This window comes from Micromys minutus (genome assembly GCF_963924665.1).
Source record: "Micromys minutus genome assembly, chromosome: 11".
Taxonomy (NCBI): Eukaryota; Metazoa; Chordata; class Mammalia; order Rodentia; family Muridae; genus Micromys; species Micromys minutus.
Genome location: NC_137980.1, coordinates 43,313,886 through 43,334,329, shown reverse-complemented (window position 1 = coordinate 43,334,329; position 20,444 = coordinate 43,313,886). Strand labels below are relative to the sequence as shown.

Genomic DNA, 20,444 nt, shown 5'->3' with positions numbered 1-20,444 from the left:
ATAGCTTGTTAAAACCTTTAAAATGGGGCTGGAGACATGACTCAGCAGTTAAAAGCACTGGCTGCTCTCCCAGAGGACCTGAGTTCAGTTCCCAGCAATCACATGGTGGTTCACAACCATCTGTAATGGGGGTCTGATGCCCTCTCTTCTGGCACTTGGGTATACATGCAGGTAGAACACTCATACACATGAAATAAAAATAAATCTTAAAAAAAAAAAAAAACTTTAAAAATGGGCACTGGGTATGGTGCTGCCCATCTTTAATCCCAGCACTTGGGAGGCAGAGGCCAGTTATCTCTTAGTTCTAGGCTTACGTGATCTACAGAGCGAGTTCCAGGACAGCCAGGGCTACATGGAGAAACCCTGCCTTGAAAAACAAAATAAATGACAGGCTGGCGATCTAGAAAGTACCAGGTTTTATTATCTTTTTATCAAAAAGTCAGTAACAGACGACAGTGTGAGGGACACAAAAAAAGGAGCAGGCATAGGGCCAGAAGAGGACCCAGCCAGCTAGGACCCTGCAAGGAGGTGGTGATGGGGGCTCACAGGCACGGGGTGTGCTTGAGAGAGTGGTAGAATCTCCCCAACCCCACACACCCCAACCCTTTTAAACCTCTTGGCGCTCTTCCTCTATAAGAGGGAAGAGTCCCAGATGACAGGAGCCCCTGGGGCCTCATCACCTTCCTCCTGGTCCCCTTCCCTTGCCCAGGGAGACAGGCAAAGCCGAGTGGAAACCTGCTAAACCAGCTTAAATCTCGGTGCCCAGTGATGGTGACTGGGCACTTAAGTTGTGTGGCTCGTGCAACCAAGGAATGACTTCCAATCACACGGTCTGAAGTGAAATGATTGATAAAGCCACCCGAGGTCACTGTACCGGGTCCTGCATCTACAGAACCTGAACAAAGCAGACCCAGGAGTTCCTCTGCTGAGACCCCCGCAGAAGGCACAGTGAGGGTTAGAGTCAGGTACCCTCAACTTCTCCAGCTCAATCGCAAGAAGGCACCAGAAGAGGGCAGGAGAAGAGGGCAACAGCCCACTCAGCCACACAAAGACTCACTCACGCAGCCACCCAGCTAACATGAGAGCTGTAATATCGTATCTATAGCCTAAAAAAATATATTTATCTATCCTTCTAGAACCAGGGAAGGATAATATATATTACAAGACCACGAACACAAACTCCCCACCATCCCCTGCACTACAGTTTGGAATCTGCTAGAACGCTGAAGCTACTTCTTAAGATAAAGCAACTTCAGAAAGGGCCAAGGTCAAAACCAAGAGCACAGGACATTAAAAAAAAAAAAAATAGTGGGAGGCAGTAAAGAAAGAAAGATGAAGAAAAGCAGCCCCATCTGAAGATATAAATAGTAAAAAAAAATTCATAAAAATCATCTCTCCAACTCTTCTCTCATTTTCAAAAAACAAACAAAACATTAAAAAAAAAAAAAAAACCATGAAACATGAACTTAACTGTTGCAATGGAAATGTTCTAGATAGAACATCTATACAAACCCACACTCTTTGCCAGACACAAACACTTGCATAAAGGAATGAATCGTTAAAAAAAAAAACAAAAAAAAACCTTAAGTGTCACCAATCTTCTACAAATACATGTCAGCATGAACTTTCAGCATTTCACCCCACCCTCCCAGGCTAAAAAAAAAAAAAGGTTGAATTTCAAAAATTACGAGCCTAGAATGCCCCAAGGCACACCGCAGAGACTCTGCCAAGTGTACAAGCACTGGGGTGGACACATCTCAGGGTGCAACGGGTTCTGGCTCCTTGTCCCGGCTCCTGACAGACGGGACAGGGTAGACAGCCATGGGGGGAGGGGCTGGGGTTCACACAGTAACCCCCTTCCCTCTAGAATCAAGGTAGTCATAGTCATGAGACGTGTTCACTACATGATCTAAACTGGTCCTATATCTACTCTGGAAATTTGGAACAAGGGGGGAAAAAAGACCCAATTCCAGGCTTGCCTTCAGAAAGGGCAAGTTTAACCCCATTTTTCTGCCAGGGCAACTGAGACTCAAGACACACACAGACACACACATGCTAATTAATATGCTCATATTCTCTCTCTCTCTCTCTCTCTCTCTCTCTCTCTCTCTCTCTCTCTCTATCTCTCAGGCAGCACAGTAGAAGATCGTATCCCTTCTGATACCAGAAAGGTGACCAGAGATGGAGATACTGACAAGTCAGTATTAAGGTGCCCTCTCTCTGCCAATGTCCACCGTCCACAATCCGACTCCTCCCCCATTAAGTCCAGGCAGCACTCATAGGAAGAAGCCTCATGCGTAGAACTCGTTGGTGGGGGCTTTTTTGTAGATGGGTTTCTTGCCCAAGTCATAACTGCCTTCATCCTTCTTTTTCATGCGATACACCAGCAGCAGGATCAGGAAAACAGCGAAGAGGATGCCTACCACGCCGCCCACAATCAGAGCTGCAGCAGGAGAGAGAAAGGGGTGATTGTGAGAGGGACTGTGTGCAACCTCAGTGTCCATGTGCTGTTCTGCCCGCCCACCGTCAATCTCACCATGACCACCCCCTATACCAAGATATCTCATTAGTGTGGACCTTCATGACTTCCATATGACAGGAGATGACAAAGTAAGAAGATCACAGCTAGAGTGGCTCACAGAGCAACATCACTATTATATCCCATATCTGCCCTAGTCCTGTGTTCAAGTTCATTCCAAACATCCACATTAAGCCAGGACCACAGGACCAAGGAAAATGGCAACAGGATGCACCAACTCATGTAGACACCTCTATCCTTACCGTGGGGTACCCTCTGCCTTTCCCACCTAGACCCATGCATCCAATCACCGACAGGCATCGTAATTCTACAAACTTGCAGAACACACTAATGACTATACCGTCATAATCAATTTCCAATTCTCACGGCAATTGGGTTCCTGTGTCTTAAACAGCAGCCCCCCACTGGTTTCTCCTTGTGTATCTGATGAGGCAAGCTCCTTCGTCTCTCCCATTGCAACACACAACAAAACCCTTTCTCGCCTTTTTCCCCTTCCGATTACAATAGTCTACTTCAGGTGCCCAATGCCATGCCTAAATTCAAGCTCCCCCACCCCCAAGCTGTAAACCCCCAGCTTTCTCCTGCTCCTCACAACTCTCACCTGGGCCTGCGCAACAGAAAGTACTTAATAAGTGGCCCTCCCCCATCCAGCTCAGTGAAGAGCTCGGGCCAAGCAGTGGTCTGCTTCTCCACTTGGGTGAGTGCTTCTCCACTGGGTGAGTGCTTCTCCACTTGGGTGAGCATCTGTCTATCCACCACACCAGGTGGCCTGAGTGACTCATTTCTGTTTGTTGGGGGCAGGGACTGAATCCTTCCTGTGGCAGTTTTAATCTCCTAATTCGGTTTTACCCAGGCTAAGAAGATTAATTTCCCAGCCCTGCATACACTACAAATCTACAGAGAATGGAGCAGGGACCAGAGGAACCAACTAGAGTTTTTCTACTAACAAACCAACCAAGAACAAGAGTGCTGCTGGTACCAGGAAGTGTAAATTACCCCCTGCCGGTCTCCAGCATCTTTCCCTCCCATAACCCCACTTCTCCTTCCAGCCCTTGATCTGTAATGGGAGACCCTGCAGGGGCAAGCACCAGCCAGCCACAGGTTCAGAAGCAGCCTGTGCTCCAGACCCAAACATGAAGCTCATCATGTCCTGGTTCTGGGACCTGGGCAAGTTATTCAGGTTCCTCTTCAGGATACTGGAGAGACTCCATGAGTGCCCAGGAGCCACAGACATACACTTCACAGAACTCTTAGCTGCTATTTAAGAGTTATCGAAGGGGGTTGGGGATTTAGCTCAGGCTCAAGACCCTGAGTTTGGACCTCAGCTCCAGGGGTGGGAGAAACAAATAATTTCTAAAAGCTGGAGAGATGGTTCAGTGGTTAGAGCACTGACTGCTCTTCCAGAGGTCCTGAGTTCAAATCCCAGAAACCACATGGTGGCTCACAACCATCTGTAATGGAATCTGATGCCCACTTCTGGTGTGTCTTAAGACAGCTGCGGTGTACTCATATATAATAATAAATAAATGTCCCTCATCCAGGCCTGACACAGCCCCTCCTCTAAAGCCTCATACAAGGCAGCACATTCCCAGACAAGAACCACATTCGAGTTCTATAACAAAAACATCCTGTGTCCTAACTAAGGGACAGTGAGAGCTCTGAAGACAATTCGGAACAGCCCTTTACAGAAGGAGGCAGCATCGTTCCCATTTCACAGAGGCATAAACGGAGGCAGGCTGTTCACCAGGCCAAGGTCATACTGCTATGGAGAGATAAGGGGGGTGAAAAGGGAGCCAATCTAATTCCACCGGGGCGTCCGGGCTTTCAAGGGAAATTAATTCTTAAATAATTAACTCCGGATGCCTGAACTCAATGCGGGGGGGGGGGGGGGGGGGGACTGAAAACCACCCGAGGGGCCTAAGGAAACAATTCCTTTTCTACTCTTTAGAAACCTTTGATATGCATTTGATTATCCTTCCCAACCACCCCTTCAGGGAGATAAAGCCCTCCGAGGCCCCAGGGCAAGCCAAAAGAATAAAGGCACATCTGTCTGCTTCCCTCTTACCTGCCAAGACCTCAGTTCTCTCAAAAATGTTGCTGCCCTGGGCAGTGCTGGACATGGACACTTTGTTGGATACGTCATTCCCGGAGTCGGAGGGGACCCTTTTGGGAATGACCTCGTTCTCTTCCAGTTCTTTGGTCTCTGAGGGGACACGGATGCCAGGCTGTCCATTCTCGGGGATGTGGTTACTTAGTGGCACCTGAGAGACAGAGGAAAGGACCGTCAGCACACCTCAAGAGGAAGCTAGGTAGAAGATGACAGGGGAGAGTCACATCTGCCTCACATGGGAATGAACTCAGGGAGAGGTGTGGGGGAGGGACAGCCTTCGAGCCTCAGCTGGAGCAACCCGTACAGGTTGTGTGGCCACTTGCCCCTCGGGAAGGTAACTCGGCACCTGCAACGCTCTCCTAAGAGTCTGTGTCAAACGTGTAGGGGGTGTTTTACTCTTCCGGTACCAAAACTTATTGATGACCGTTTCGTCAGCGAGGGGGACAGAACGCAGCTGCAAAAGTGACACGGATCAGATGGTACCGGAAGGCAGGACTGCTTCGAGGGCTCGCAAACAGTGCTGGTGAACAGCCGAAAAAGCACCGGGAAGAGGCTGGGACAGTCACCATCTTCTCCATAGAGAAGACATGCCCTGTCCACGCCTGTCCCAAATGAGCCTGGCACCTCAATAAAAAGCCTTCTGAGAAAACGGAGTCAGATCGCATTATTCGTTCACGTTGTGTTTTGTTACTCGACAGAGAGCAAGAGCGAGGAGGGAGGAGGGGGTGGGAGGGAGGAGGGGTGGGGCGGGCAGCACTCACCAAGGGCTGAATCACTTCAGGGAAAGTCCTGGTTTCCTCTGTGTCATCTGCAAGGATAGAGAACAGTTGTGTGAACCGACTCCTTCAGCTGCGGCTAGTGAAGCCCCACCTCACAAGCAGTTTTAGTCACCTATACTGAAACATGACACTCCTGGGACACCTGGCACTTTCAGTGCAGCCTGTACCCTGCTAATACACAATGCTGTCATTGCCTTTCGAGCTCTACACCCTTACTAGGTAAAGTATGGGTCTACAGATAAAAGCGGTGTCTGGGAGCTGGTTAGAAAGGCAAAATGTCCCTGGACAAAGTGGCACACGTCTGAAATTCCGGAACGCCAGAAACGAGTTCAACACTGGCTAGAGCCACACGGAAGAACTGATCCTCAAACATTAAAGTTAGAGAGCGAGGTCAGAGGCAGAGCCCTAGGCTCAATCTTATTCAGGGAGGATAGGGCACATCGCCTAAAATTTACATCTGAACAAAGCTGGGGGCGGGGGATTAACCTTTGGGAAGGATGCAGTTGACTGTAATGCTAAACAGGAGACGAAACAGGCAACCGTAAAATAAACCTCAGGAGGCAAAGAGTTAGCTTGCCTCTAGGCTGCAGCCCTCGGTAGAGACGGTCCAAGATCAGAATTCCACACCACAGTAAACTCAATATACAAAATTTACTTCTAAAAATACGGAGTGCACGGTTAAGTGCTAAGAGCAGGAACCCCACACCTGATTCCCAGTCTTTACATGATAAGAACCAAGGTTCAAAGTAGAAGGCAAGGCTGGAATTCTGGACTATGCAAAGGCCCTGAAGACGAGGGACACTTAGCTGTCTGATCCAGAGGCCATAAAGTCAAAGCCCTGATACCTGGTCACAGCCCAAGAAACCGCCCTCCCTCCGTCTCATCTGAAGTAGGGGCTTGTTTCCGGCTCCCCTCTCCGTATCTCAGCACGGGCGCGCGCGCGCACACACACACGCGCACACACACACACGCGCGCATACACACACACACACACACACACACACACACGCCTCCCACTCCACCCACACTTTGAGCCAGTACTTTTCCTTTTCAAAGGTCGGGAGGAGGGAGCGGAAAACACTCTGGGCCCTACCCCACACTCCTTCTCCCCTTCACCAGAGGGAGGAGCCTAGTGGGCAGGTTCAGGCTAGTGCCGGCAAACTCGGAGGGGAATGAATTCAAAGTTGTTTACAACTCACCCCAGAAACCCTGAGGGTGGGGAAAATGTTATTTTGTTTCCCCTTTTGAAGGGGAAAGGGGGAGCACTGTAGGAAAATCGCTACTAAAATCCACCTCTCACATTGTTGGGGCCACAGTTCCCTGCCTGGGGCCCAGGGTCCCCAGCCTGCCCAAGCACACAACCCCATACCCAGATCTCCGGAACCCGACAGCTCAAAGTCATCTGAATCCTGCTCGAGGCCTCCAGCATCTTCATCATCGGGGAGAGCTCCAGAGAAGAATCTGCCTTCCAGGAGGTCCTGGGGGTCTATGACCTCGGTCTCTCGAATCTAGGAAGAGAGGTGGTTTCAAACATGATCCAAAAGGTTCACTTTCCTCCTCCCTCCGGACACTCTTGGAGGCTGAGTGCCCCAGAACCAAAGTGGATCAGGATTCTAGGGCCAGATCAAAAGCCTTGGGTCCTGTGCACCATCTACTGTGTAACCCTACTAAGGTCTCTTCACCATTCTGGGTTAATAAAAAAACACTTGACATGGTAACAAATAAGTTATTAGTTATTTCTAGGTACCATTTACTGAGCCACCTACAATATCTCAGGCTGCTTATGACAGCAGTTAATCCATCTTACAACTAAGACCTGGCAGAGAAGGCTATAAACCATTCTCTTCTGGTGGCAAGAAGCACGCAGAATTGCATGAAGGGCGGGCCACCCGACTTCAGTGTGCCAGAGGTTCCCATGCACACAGGCAGGCCCAGGTTGGGAGTCCTATGACAGCAGCTCATTTCCAGATAGAAGGCTGGTAGGCTACTGGTTCTGGGCTTGTCCTGTTTCCAACTGAGTCAGACTGGGCTGAAGCAGGCAGGGTAGGTTCACTCACACCCCAAAACAGCCACAGAGCTCAGACCGGGTGACTCAAAGGCATTCTCCTGAATTCACTAACTTCCCTCAAACGTCTAGTCCATTACCAGCTAGGTCCAGGTCCTTGCCCCTCCCAGAAGACTGTATCACCAGACTCCCTTTCCAAGGAGATCCAGCTAGCCACCCTGGAGTCAATTCCCACGAAAAAGCTTTTTTAAAAGAAAACTATCCAGGAAGTCCCCCCTCAAACACCACTTACTTTTGCCCCCTCCCCAACCCTGTCTCCTAGCCCAGTTTCTTTAGGGCCCTAGGGTACACTGAGGTGCCCACTGCTCTTTGGCTGATCTCTGGACTCGGGCTCATTTTGTAAACAACCAGGTACAAAGGTTACTGGTCCTGGCCTTCCCTCCTCCAGTCCCCCAGGGGATGAAGCCCTGCCTAGAAATTCAGACCTGGGGAGGCCCTGTTCTTTCACAGAATTCTTAAATAGAATTCAAACGGAGTGGAGGGCGGTGACCACCCTAACACCACATAAGAAAGTGGCCAGGTCTGTGTCTGCCAGCCCCAGGATGTCCTTCACCCAACTAAGACCACAGTGACACAGAGTGGAGGTGGTGAGAATGTCAGTTTACCCCTAAGACTCAAGATTGAGTGAAAGGAGAGGTCAGGAGAGCAGCTTAGGGGGAACAGGCTTCCTCCTCCACCCCCTCAGGCTTCCGAGGAGAGGAGGCAAGAGCAAGAGCGGACTGTGCCCTCTACCCAACCCCTTGCTCAGGAAACTAGATTCTGGGAAGGGAGCTGGGAGGAAGTCAGGAAGGCATCCCTCTCTCCCCCCAGGGCAGGGAAATCAATGCAGAGTGCTTGGTACGCGTGGGAGTGAGGAGCCAGCAGGGGTTAAGCTGGGCTTACAGATGACTTCACGACTCCGGAATCGGGAGCTGTGGGGCTGCTGCTGGAATTCCAGCCCCCGCACAGAGCCCGTGCCTGTGGCTTTGGCTTGGCAGCACAGCAAGGGTGCTTCTCCGTGGTGCCCTAGACACCAGGCATGGTCCCAACCCCCAACGCTTTCACTACAAACTCCCTAGGGTTCAAAATCCGCAAGAGCAAGGCCTCCATGGCTTGCAGTATGCCAAGCCTTAACATGCACGCACTTGGGATGACGCAGACCCTTTTGGCAAGGGTGGAAACCACAGCTCAGAAAGGCAACTCATTTCTTCTAAGGTCACACAAGCAGAAGTGACCAACAAGACTAGCAGCCGGGCATGAGATCACCTGGGCTTCTGGCCACAGACACAACACAGGAACACCGTTTGTGCTCAGGGCTACCAGCTTGCCCTGGGCTAGACAGGAACCCTAACTGGGTGTGTCTAATCCAGCTAGGGGTGGGGGAATAAGCAGATGGAGGAAAGGAGAGGCAGGTAAGAGATACTTTGACCACCAAAGCCTGAAAGACTGGTCATGTGACGTTAAAGTTCAAATTCCTTAGCGTAGACGAGGAGGTTCTTAACCTGGGGGCTTGGATTCCAGCTCAGTTCTGACCCACCCCACACCTCGCCCCTAAGGAAGGAGCCTTGGAATGTCAGCCACACACCAAACCTCCTGAATGTGTGAAAGTGTTCCGGGTATTTCGAAACAGCCCAGGAGACTGGAGATAAGCATGTTCCTTGCCTATCATTCAGACTAAAAGCGATTACTTCGATCTTCCATCAGGGAAACTCAAGACATAGGAGGAAGGGTTTCGGGAGGGGAAGCTGTCAAGATCTGACTGTGGTAAACTGAGGCTAAAACCAAGATGTATTCCTGGTTCAGCCTCCTTTGGAACAGCTGGTACTCTGACTTTTTTTTTTTTTTTTTGTTATGGGAACAGGGTCTCTAGGTAGCCTTGGCTAGCCCGGCACTCGGTAGGTAGGCACTTATGAAGGTGGCCTCTGCTTCTTCAATACTGGAATTTAAGGAGCTGTACCACCATGTGCAGCCCTCTACCCTCCATCTTTACATCAAATTCCAGAGGAAAGGAATAAATATCACACCAAATCCAACGCCCGCACAGAATCAGACCCTTCCTTCCAGAGGTTAGAAGAATTAACCTCTTCACCAAGTCAGAGGCTTCTGGGACAGGTGATAGGACATGAGAAATTCAGCCTCTGGGATCTGGGAAGGCATCCTCTCTTGGTCCCTTTCTGGTTCCTCCTGTGCTCTCAATTTCTAGGAATCGAAAACCTCCCAAGTGGACAGGAGCCACAGAGGGACAAGATATCAAGACAGAGGCAACCATGACCAAAGGGACTGTGAGCAATGGTTTGTTTGCTTGTTTTGCAGGGGCTGAGAAGATACCAACAACCTTTCCTTCCCCCACTCTTCTTAAACAAGGTCCATTCAGTAATCTGGGGTGGCTTTGAAAACCCAGGCCACCCAGCAGGCAGACCCAACCCTAACTGGAGAGGGACCCTGTCTTGCTCCTGGCTACAGACGTGGTCTGTTCACCTCAGCTCACCCAACCATGCTGAGAAACGTGTGTCCACGTGTATAGACTCACACATGCACACCCTATGGGTCCTCGGGTCTCATCTTTGTCCCTTTCACAAACACACAACCAGAAGTTGGAGGGTCTGGGCGGGGAGCCTCTTGCTGGCCTTGTAGCCCATAGAAATCTGACCTGGTGCTGTTTGCCAGGGATCCTGAATTCTTTCTCAAACTGTCCTGGGGAAAGAATGGGAGGTAGGTATACTTTGTTTTAGAGGAAGTAACACCTGCCAGCAGACGGCATCTGAGGCCACAGCCCAACCGTCTAGTTTTATGACCTGAGACAGATTACTTTGCCAAGGTCAGCCAGGCAGCTAGTTGCAGAGCTGGGCTTACAACCTAGGTCTCTCACTGTTCTACTAAGTCCCGCCCCTTTCCAAAGCCTTGGCTGACGCCAGGGCTCTCAGCAAACACAAAGGCTGTTGCCCGAAACCAGGATGAGAAGCCACTGATCCTATCTGAAAAGTCCCATGATGCCCACCCATCACCCCAGGAAAAACATGGGGATTGGGGTGACTAGCAGAAGACCCCACTCTACAGTAGGTTCCTTTTCTGAATAAGGTCGTTAGACCTACTCAACAGCTAGCATCATGAGGCTTTCTACTTGGCCCACAGATGAGTCATGCATCCAAGGGTCACAGCTGGGATTCAACACTGGATACATACCCAGACCTTTCCCTAAACCGTGCCCTAACAAAAGCCAGCCAGGTTCCCTCACAATCACCCACCTATTCTCCAGCCTGACCAGAACGCCCACTGGAGACTGGCTGAGCCGGCCTCCAGGGCATCCCACCTTCCCTTGCCCAGGAATGAACAAAGGTGAGAGTGTTGCTGTTGAAACAAAGGGACAGAAAGCTGGCTGGAGAACCAAAGGAGGACTTGGCTAGCTGAGAACTAGTGAGAGCCTCCTACCTGCCTCCTCCCCACAGAAGGCAGGGCAAGCCCACACCTGATCAGACTCTGAGAAAGAGACCGTAAGGATGATACCGGGCTGAGTCAGGTTAGGGCCAAGGGAACACCCATGAACCAACAACTCCTGGACTCCCAAGTGGTTTTGCAGCCCCACCAACTCTATTTACTACAGTGGGCAAGAGCCACACGAAAATCACAGTCCGACCGATTCCTGGGAGTCTGGGAATCTGTTCTGGCTTCATGTACTCAGTTTCCTCTTTTGTAGTCAGGGCTGGGAAGCAGCTTGCAGAATGAAGGTCAAGGGGAAATGTCTCCAAGTGCACAGGTGACCCAGCAGGTGACCGGTGCATAGCAAGTGCTCAAAATACTTGGTGATCATTATGAAACCCCACCCACCTTCCTTCTGGATAAATGATGCTCAATGGGCCAAAAAGGAATCTTGCTGAAGCAGCAGCAGGGCTGGGGAGGCCCTGGCCATCAGGTGGGAGGTACTTTTGCAATCTAGAGAGGGGTATGACAACCATCCTGCTTCTTCTGCTGAGACCAGATACCCAACTGAAAGGTCAGCTTCCTCAGACTCAGTGTAAGCTTTGAGCACATTATCCTAAGCAAACAGCGGCAGAGGAATGTGTTTTTCCAAAGGTAGTGGAAGGCACTAAGAGAAGACATCTGAAACTCTTCTTGTGACCGAGAGCCTCTATTTCCTGGCTTGCCTTGGGGGTGGGGAGGTGAAGACAAAAAAAAAAAAAAAAATCTAAAAAGCAAAATGTCACACACCAAATATTCATTCAGTGTGATACCACTCCCCAGGACCTGAAAGGGTTAAGCCAGGTCTGGGGGAGTGGGGGTTGGGTGAGGGTTCAAATGTCGGCTCTGCCCACTTCAAGGTCAAGTTACTCTGAACACAATCACCCAGTAGAGAGCCAGGCCTGGCACAGTCAGCAACCAGCTTGTCACCAAGCCCCAGAGCAGTCCATTCCCACAAGAACTCTAGGATCATGGGGCATCAACCAGAAATGAGGGGATTGGTCGGGAAGCTCTGGACAAACCCCTCCCAGGGGCCAATCCAGTATTCTTGCCACTGCCTGCCTAGGTGGTCCCTAGTGGTGGATTCCCTTTCTGAGCCTTGGTTTCCCCACCTTTAAAAGGTCTCAAAGAGACAAGCCTCCCTCTGTCCTAAGGCCTGGCTACCAAATTGGGCATTGCTCCATTACCAGTGGAGACAGCTGGGGAGGGACTGGCTCCCTCAAGGCCTCAGAGACAGAGGTACATTGAAGCTGGGGTTTGTAATCTAGGCAGCAGATCCAAAACTCCCTGCTGGATATGAGGCTGGCCAGAAGACTCTCAGCATGCAAACAAGCCTCCTGTGTTTTGAGAACAGAGTCCAGGGCCTCTGCAGCCCTGTTCCAACGGATTAGATCTACCAAAGCCTGAGCCCCTGCACCTCCCCCAACCGGGAAAGCCGGGGGATTCTGATCAGGTCAATCTGTCTCAATCATCTTGAAGCTGGACTTCCCTGGAGGCAAGGGAGTGTCCCCACTCAAAGTGCCCCTAGCTCAGCCACTCGCTTGTGGCCCAGAGGCTGGTGTGGTACAGCCAGCTCCCCCAGCCGCCAGCCCCCCCCCCCCCACAGGTTAGACCATTACAGTCTGCATCATCCAGTCACTGTTTCCGTAAGCACCAGCCTCTCCCTGCCTCCCTTTCCATTACCCTGGGTGTCACCTGACCAGCAGCCTCTCCTTTGCCAGAGAAAACTAGGGCAGCCAACTCCCTATACTAGGAGGGCAGGGGAGGGGGCAGGCAGAGAGAAAGAGTGGGGAGCTTTCAATAAGAGGCTGTAACTCAAGGTGGAAAGCAACTGATACTGGAGGGTGACTGTAGAGAAGACAAGTGACAGTTACTAAGTGTCATAGGTGGCTGGCTCTGGTGGTCCATGGCTGTAATTTCAGCACTTGGGAAGCAGAGGCAGGAGGATCAGGAATTCAAGGCTAACCCCAACTACATAGAGAATTCAAAGCCAGCCTGGGCTACATAAGACCCTATTTCTGGGGGTTTGGGGGTTGGGGGATCTGTAATCTTTTGAATCCCACAGCCCTCTAAGATAAAGGTTCTGGACTCCAAGAATCATTCCAGCCCACTTATGTTTTCAGCACATACACAGACACCATGACCCAAAGCCAACCTCTGGCCAAGACAGGAGCCCTCATCTGGTCACGAATAATAAATTCAACTGAAGCCAGTACTTTATAAGTTTGCTAAATAACTATTATGACTATCAAGTGACACAGGTGTTTTATAGAGGACACCGTGGCTCTCACATCAACAAAGTGACTTATTAACTCCCTGTGTGTCCCCAGGTGAGTGGCAGAGCTGGGGCAGAGACTCAAGAGGCTTTCTGGCTGTAAAATGTACCCACATTTCCTGTTCCTCAGCCTCTAGCAGACACCACCAGACAGGCCTCCAAGGGGCACGCAAGTGCCCAAAGGTCACCAGTGGGTTAATAACAAACCAGCTCTACAAGGCAAATTTCTCTAGGGTTCAATCAGACCCCAATGGAGTCTCCCAGTCATTAATGGGGGGGGGGGGGCTTCTCAGAACATTACCTTTGCTTGTTCACCAAAGCCCTGAACACTATTTGAAGTCATTCAGCTGCCTCATGAGGCTTGCCCTTCCCAGGGAAAGTGGTGCAAGTTTAGCTTTAGCTTGAACTGTGTCCTAAGAGCTGGTACCCTTGTAAACTCCCTGAAAGTACAAGCATGTCTCACACACACACACACACACACACACACACACACACACACTGCCTGGGACACCTGCAGATCCTACAGGAGAGGTGGGGCTGCCAGGAACTGGTTCTTGTTTAAATATAAATCCATCTGATAACCTGCAAACAGCCCACTTCGAAGATAAACAAATATAAGATTTGGGCTCCATCAGCCCCACCCCTAGGCTCTACCCTCCCCACCTAGCAGCTGCAGGACTAGATGTGGGGGAGGAGAGAGGTACTAGGCAAGTCAGGGAACGGTCACTGAGGGATGTCTCCTGTTCCACTACTTGGAGCTGTGCTCAGAGTCTCCTCTGCAAGCTCATCAACTTAAAGCCTCGCCACACAATCTTTTAAGTTATTTAGTATTTATTTGTTGGTACTAGGGAGTTAACTGAAGTCAGAGCCTCAACAGACCAGAAGGTTAAATAGCACGTCCACTGTCCCATTGCTTTCACACCCCTAGCAGCTCCAGAAAATGTCACAGAAGCCTAGTACAAATCAAACCTGAATGACATTGGCTGGGCTCTTGAATTCAGACCAGTTGAAGCCTTGGTGTTACTTAGGGTGTGGGTGTAAAGAGGTGTGCCAATGTCAGACCTGCTGTGTAGCACTGCCCAGAATCCAATTGCACACATGGGCACTGGGATTGCTCAGACTCTAGACACTGATGCTGACTCTCAAAAGCCAAAATAAAAAAAAAAGAACAAAACCCCTCAAACCTTCATGCCCACTCCAACATTCCTACCACAGAGCTATGCATCTGTCCTATTAGCCAAGAGCCTGATGGGAAGTAGGTGACTCAAGCAGTCTGTAGTAAGACACAGTTGACTCACAGAGCCCCAGTCCATCCCATTCCCCCTACATTAATTTGGAAATCATGGCAACTCATCCAGTCCAAGAGGCTGAGAAAACAGCTAGGGGCCAATCCCTTCCAACCGAGAGCCCAGCTCCCCAACTTCTCATTCAGGCCAGCTCAACACTCTAAGTCCTTGGAAAAGCTTCCTGTTTCTAGGCACTGGGGATAACAGGAGCTGAATGTCCACCCCACTTCTCTTCTGAGACAGGGACTTGTTTAGAGTCTCCCAAAGAAGCCAAGAGAACTCCCCTTCCCCTCCCCGCCGGGCTGTGGAGGAAGGACACTTAGAGGGTGATGGTCCAGCCTCCTCATTGTGGAGACAGGACACTGAGCTCTAGACACAAAGTATATTTGCTAGCAACACTGAAGTAGGTCCCAAGGTAATCTGATGTCACCATTATCTAGAAAGTTCTCTAAGGGACAATCTAAACAGACACCTAACATTCTCAGTCCTGGTTCCTGGTCTTGGCAAAACACCACGTTCCTTTGAGCATCAGATTTCTGTGGAAAGGGAAGATAAAGATGCCTACACTGCAGTACCAAACACAGTCAGTCATCCTAGCAGTGATTTCGAGCATCTTTTAGAACAACGTTTTATAGGGGAGTTCATTCAGTCATACAATCACTGTCCATGAGGAAGGTAGGGGTTTCACCAGAAGGAATGAAGCAGAATTCTGGCCCTAGATGTGAAGGGGGGTGGGGGGGCGGTTCTCCCTTTCCAGAGTTTTGTGATAGGTTTTCATTTCCTGGAGGGAAGACATCATGAGGTTTCCAATAGCTCCTTTGAATAGTTAGTGCTTAATTATTAATCAGAGGGCTGAAGAAGTGACTCAGGGAGAGGACCTGGGTTTGATTCCCAGCACCCTCTTAGTATTTCACAACTGTCTGTAGCTCCAGTTCCAGGGGAACATCCATGCTCTCCTGGCCTCCTTGGGCCCAGGTAATAGACATGCAAAAGAACATACATTCAGACAGAATACCCTTACACGTATGATAGTAAAGCAACCGTCATGAATGAGATGGAGGGGTCTCTTCTTGAAACCTCCTAGCTCCATCTCGATTTTGCAGAAGACCCTCTGATTAAGAGGTCCCTCCTAACCCAGCTGAGCTCTCCAAATCATGGTCCAAATATTATTCCGGATGTGAGGGACTTCTATGGGCTCCCAAGAACTCCCAAGAGGTTTCACCAGCCACTCATAGGCCCTAGAACCTCCCGGGCTTCGGCACTCAACCCCTACTTCTGTGCTGCCAAAGGAATAATTCTCCAGTAGACTAGAAACATCTTTAAGTTGAAGTGCACCAGGTGGGTGGGAGACACTTCCTCAGAACTGCCTGGGATTGGTGCCAAGTCAGTGGGCTGTGCCCCTGGGCAGCAACACCTTGGCTCACACCCCTCACCCCCCCCCATCCCAAAACAAGGCTGCCTTTAATTGGCCAGGGTGGGAGTGGCAGGAGGCGGTTCAGGGAATGCTCCCAGCTGGACAGGAAGAACAGGTTTGGGATGGCAAACCCCCGCCAAGCAGAGGAGAGGGCAGCCGGTGTTAGGCTTGGGCTCCCTTCCCCAAATCTGGGTTTGGACTAAACCTAAAATTTGGAGAAAGGCCCTCATAACATGAAGAAGACTGCAACTCTGTGAGAGAGCTGATGGTCTGCCTGTATACTCCGAAGTAAAAGGTCTTATCATTTAATCTCTCAATATACTTTTCTGGGAAAGAGGCTACAATAGCATAATCACATGTGCTGTTTTGTTGTTTTGTTTTGTGGTGAGGGCCTAATTAATTACTCGGTTATCAGAAAGTGCTCAATAAATCACAACAGCTGTTAGCCAAATCCTCTCCCCAGGCCTCATTTTCTGTTTGTCTGTCTGTGTCTGCCCCTCCCCTCTAATTTCAAGGGAAAAAGAAAGGCAGATAGTATCATTTGTTTCTCCAGTCTTAAGAGTTACTTGGTCTGATTTTTCTGGCCACAATTGAAGGGGAAATCCCTGTGCCCCAATCAGAGGCAAGATGCCCATGACATTAGGCAGGATGGAGGAAGGACTGAGGTCAGGACCAGAGACTGAGACAGAGGCCTCCGGAAGCAGCTGCTTCACACTGGCTTCTCCCCCTTGCTAGATCAGGTCACCCAAAGCAGGCCTGGCAAGACCCACCTCCCCCAAACCACATCCTTCTGACTTATCTGGGCGACACTGTGGTCCACTCCTCTCCCAAAAGCACCTGCTGGCTTAGCAGCCAAAGGGAAGATCAGTGGCATGTGACTGACTGGCCACGTGGTGACCTCAGCCATCTCCTAGGTCCTTTTTCCTCACACTGTTCAGCCAGCATTCCTTCGGATGTCCCCAAGGAAGGACTCAACTTCAGAATAGCCTTTAGCAGCTCGTTTGGAGTTAATGCAACAGGAAAGCATGCAGGACGGACTCAGCCACAGCCTTTCTGCAAAGATGCCTTCGCTTTAGTGAAAAGCCATTCTCTCATATCCTGGTTCATTCCACTCACAACACCTTGAGACTTCCCAATCCCCAAACATCAACAGACGTTAGGCCGGTCTTGAGTTATGGAGAAAACCCGACCTAACAGCAGCCACTGGCACTAGAAGATAAAAGCAAGCATTTCCAAGACTGGCTGTCTAACTTCTGCCTGACTCAGCCGGTTATTAGCTGTGTGACCTTCAGCAAGTTACTTAACCTCTCTTCTGCCTCAGGATTAGTTTAAGAGCAGTAAACAGAAAGGTTTTCTGAAATTAAACACATTTGATTCCAAAGCCACCAAGAAGCTATCAGAACAGAAACCAGCATGCAATGGGTTCAGTATCTAACTGGAATTGTGGTGGGCATTGCATACGCTCTGATTCTTCACCTGGACGCTCTTGAACACAATCAACTGTCCCCCAGATAAGACCAGAGCAAAAGTGGCTTTGAAAAGAACTTTGACGATCAAACTCCATTGTCTCACTCCTCTTAAAACTTGGACTAACAGTACAAATGGCCCATCCTCCTGGGTCAGACATCCCCTCCCCCCAAAACTGTCAAACCCTATAACTTCCCTTACAAGTCTACCTCCTAAACTCTTACTAGGAGGCAGCTGATGCAGCCCTAGGTCCTTGTTGACGCTGAGAGGGACCCTGAAAAGGAAAAGTTTCTCTAGGTTCCCTGGGACCTTTTCTCCTGCAGGTCCTTCACCCCACTCAGGTGGGTGTCTCAATTTCCCCGTGTGGGGTTTCAAACAAAACATTTCTCCCAAAACAGTTGTAACTCAACCTCTAAACCTGGAGCTGATGACAAAGCCGTCCTTTAAGTCCGCTCTGGAAAAATAAGGAACCCAATTTTTTAGACAGCCTAAAGCAGGAAGGGTCACCTCATGATCTCTTCTGTAGTTAGGCAAAGTGACACTTAAAAGGAGCCGATCTCGCCCCTTCTTCAGTCAGCGATAGCAAGGTTGTGGCCAAAACTAAGGCCAGGACTCTGTTCTCTCGTTCCCCAGGGTATGTGAAACGGGGGTCCCCCGCACAGCCCTTAAGTTTCCCCACTCCAGAATGCATGCTGCCCACCTCGTCCCCAGGCCATCCCAGACTCGAGCCTCCGGTTCTGGACACCCAGAAGGCCACCCCGCGCGCAAAGCCAGCACTGGGATCACAAAGTAGGGGTGAGGGTGTGGGAGGAGAGAAGTTGACACCAACTTAGTCACGTCCTACCCTGGAGCCCAGCAGCCAGGCTGAGTCCAAGACAAGAGCACAGAGCTACAAGCTAGGGCTGCACGGCGCGTGGAGGAGTCCCCGGCAGCCCTCCCGCGACCCCGGAGCAAAGTTTCCCCATAAAGTTTTTCCTGTCTCGGCGTCCAGAGAGGGTGGGTGGCGCAGCTCGTGATGCACTCTAGTCCCTCCGGATCCCGGGATTTGGGGGAACAAAGGAGGCACCCCCACATCCCCTCCGCCCTCCCCCCTGCTCTAAGACATCCCTCAAAGACATACCGATTCTCCTAGGACGTCGGGGAAGCCTCCGAGAAGCAGCAGCAGCAGCGGCGCAAGCAGCCAAACAGACGCCATAGTTCCAACTACACAAACCAGTGGCCCAGAGCGGGCGCGCAGCCCTTCTTATAGGCGGCAGCCCTGCCCCGCCCCCAGTGCTCGCTTGCCCGCACCGCCCGGAATTCCCCGGGGAAAGCTTGGGCCTGCGGGGTGCTATGCTGGGCAAGCTGGAAACCACTGGGGTGGGACCCGCCCGGGGACCCGCCCACAGCGTGCCCGCCGGCTCCGAACTGACCCCGATCTTTGGCTTCTTTGGCTCCCGGAGCTGAAACCCACAGTAGTTAAGCTGATCTACTGCGAGGCAGTCCCCCTAAAACCCGAGGATCACTGCCACTTTATAGCTGGGGAAACTGAGGCCCATAAACGGGTAGGATTGACTAAGGGTCTTCTGTTTATACCAGTCTTCAAAGCTGGTGCGCTCCCCTCTGAAGTCAGAAAGGATTTCCCAAGTGGCGCTTGAATTCGGATAGTTTTGATTAGCAACTCTGAACGGACTACGAACTGGTTCAGGTTTTTCCGGGCCTGCTGTCCAACTCCAGGGCGCCAGCGCAAACGCAACTGGAAAGACAGAGCAGCGAGCCTGCCTATGCGCTAAACAGTGTGATTTATCAACTGACGTGTGAATTTTGTGTGATTCTCACGGGTCACAAAATTGTCTTATTCTTTTAACTCGTCCGTTCCCCCATTTAAAAATGGAAAAACTCATCCTTAGCAGTGGATCAAATAAAAACAGAAAGACTGACCTTCGTTGTAAGAGATTTTTTTTTTTCATCTCTCTGAAAACTGGTTTGCAAGTTTATTCTCTTTCACAATAGAATCTTATTTCTCAAGTCGGCTTGCACACCGGATCCAAGAAACCTTGCTTCTAACATCCTAACAAAGTGGGTGTTGGGAAGAATCTTTAGCTCCAACCCCAGGTACTGATGGAATTAATAACCAAAGACTGGAGGACACCCACACACACACACACACCACATGATGGGGAAGGGCTGTTGTCATCCTGGCATTTGAGACACTGAGGCAAGAGGACAGAGTTTTTAAATGAACCAGTTCCGGTCAGTGTGAAACCCTGTCTTTAAAGAAGTAGGGGGAGGGGCATGCTAGAACCTCAGTCTAAAGTATCGACCTTTGACATACAGATACATTGTACTAAGGGTACATTTATGTATACATAATGCGATTTTGGAATTAGGGCATTTGGGCTTAATTCACATACTTTCCCAGGTGAAGATGACCCCTTGCTCCAGTCCTGCTTTGAATTGTCTAAGCTAACCCCTTAACTGACGATGGCCCTACTCAGCACAACGCCCTCCATAAGAATATAGGCAGGGCTTACTACGTCCTGTTCTATTCCTTGGCTCCCCTTATTCTAGTCCCTAATTATTTTCTGAGAGTGAAAGTCTCTTGTGGCAGAGAGCCTTGAGAGAAAAACAATTTCCAAATACTGACCAAGGTTCCCCCCTCCCCAAGACTTAATGGTGAGCAATTGTTCTCAAGTATTTTAATACACTTCCCTAAAAATTGGGCACTGAGAAAATACATGAATCACCCTAACAAGAATAAGAAACTTGTTTTCATGAGCAGGGTGTGGTAGCATGTGCCAGTAGATCTCTGTGAATTCACTGGTCTATACAGTGAGTCAGGTATGCAGAGAGACCCTGTCTCCAAAAGAGAAGGAGGAGGAGGAAGAGGAGGAAGAAATCCTTTCTTATTAGGCATGGTTTTATAGGAGAGGCAGGCAGGTCTCTGAGCTTGAGGACAACTTGTTCTATATTTCAGGTTCTAGGCCAACCAGAGTTATGCAACCAGAACCTGTCTCAAAAATAAAGAAATAAGTAAATAAATAATAGAAAGAAAGCATTTCACAATTCAAATGGTTTCCAGCCTTTCCATGGAT

General features: G+C 50.0%; 1 protein-coding gene across 2 annotated transcripts; it reads right to left on the bottom strand.

Annotated features, from left to right (window-relative positions):
- Positions 1–397: 397 nt before the first annotated feature.
- Positions 398–18,844, bottom strand: SDC4 (syndecan 4). Of its 2 annotated transcripts, XM_080925674.1 has the most exons (6): positions 18,783–18,844; positions 18,491–18,573; positions 6,798–6,936; positions 5,411–5,457; positions 4,605–4,800; positions 398–2,443 (listed from the first exon to the last, which is right to left on the bottom strand). In XM_080925674.1, exons 2-6 carry the CDS (start codon positions 18,563–18,565, stop codon positions 2,292–2,294), a joined length of 609 nt encoding a protein of 202 aa, XP_080781800.1. In that variant the 5' UTR covers positions 18,566–18,573; positions 18,783–18,844; the 3' UTR covers positions 398–2,291. The 2 variants fall into 2 exon arrangements, with proteins under 2 accessions (XP_080781800.1, XP_080781799.1); XM_080925673.1 differs by lacking the exon at positions 18,783–18,844 and having other exon boundaries at positions 18,491–18,697.
- Positions 18,845–20,444: the final 1,600 nt, after the last annotated feature.

Bases quoted from the DNA above. Each gene is read 5' to 3' on its own strand.
- SDC4 (XM_080925674.1), bottom strand. From the start codon at position 18,565: ATGGCGTCTGTTTGGCTGCTTGCGCCGCTGCTGCTGCTGCTTCTCGGA. The intron at 4,801-5,410 runs GTGAGTGCTGCC...TCTGTCTCTCAG, and splicing joins CTGAAGTGATTCAGCCCTTG to GTGCCACTAAGTAACCACAT. The intron at 2,444-4,604 runs GTAAGAGGGAAG...CTCCTGCTGCAG, and splicing joins GAGAACTGAGGTCTTGGCAG to CTCTGATTGTGGGCGGCGTG.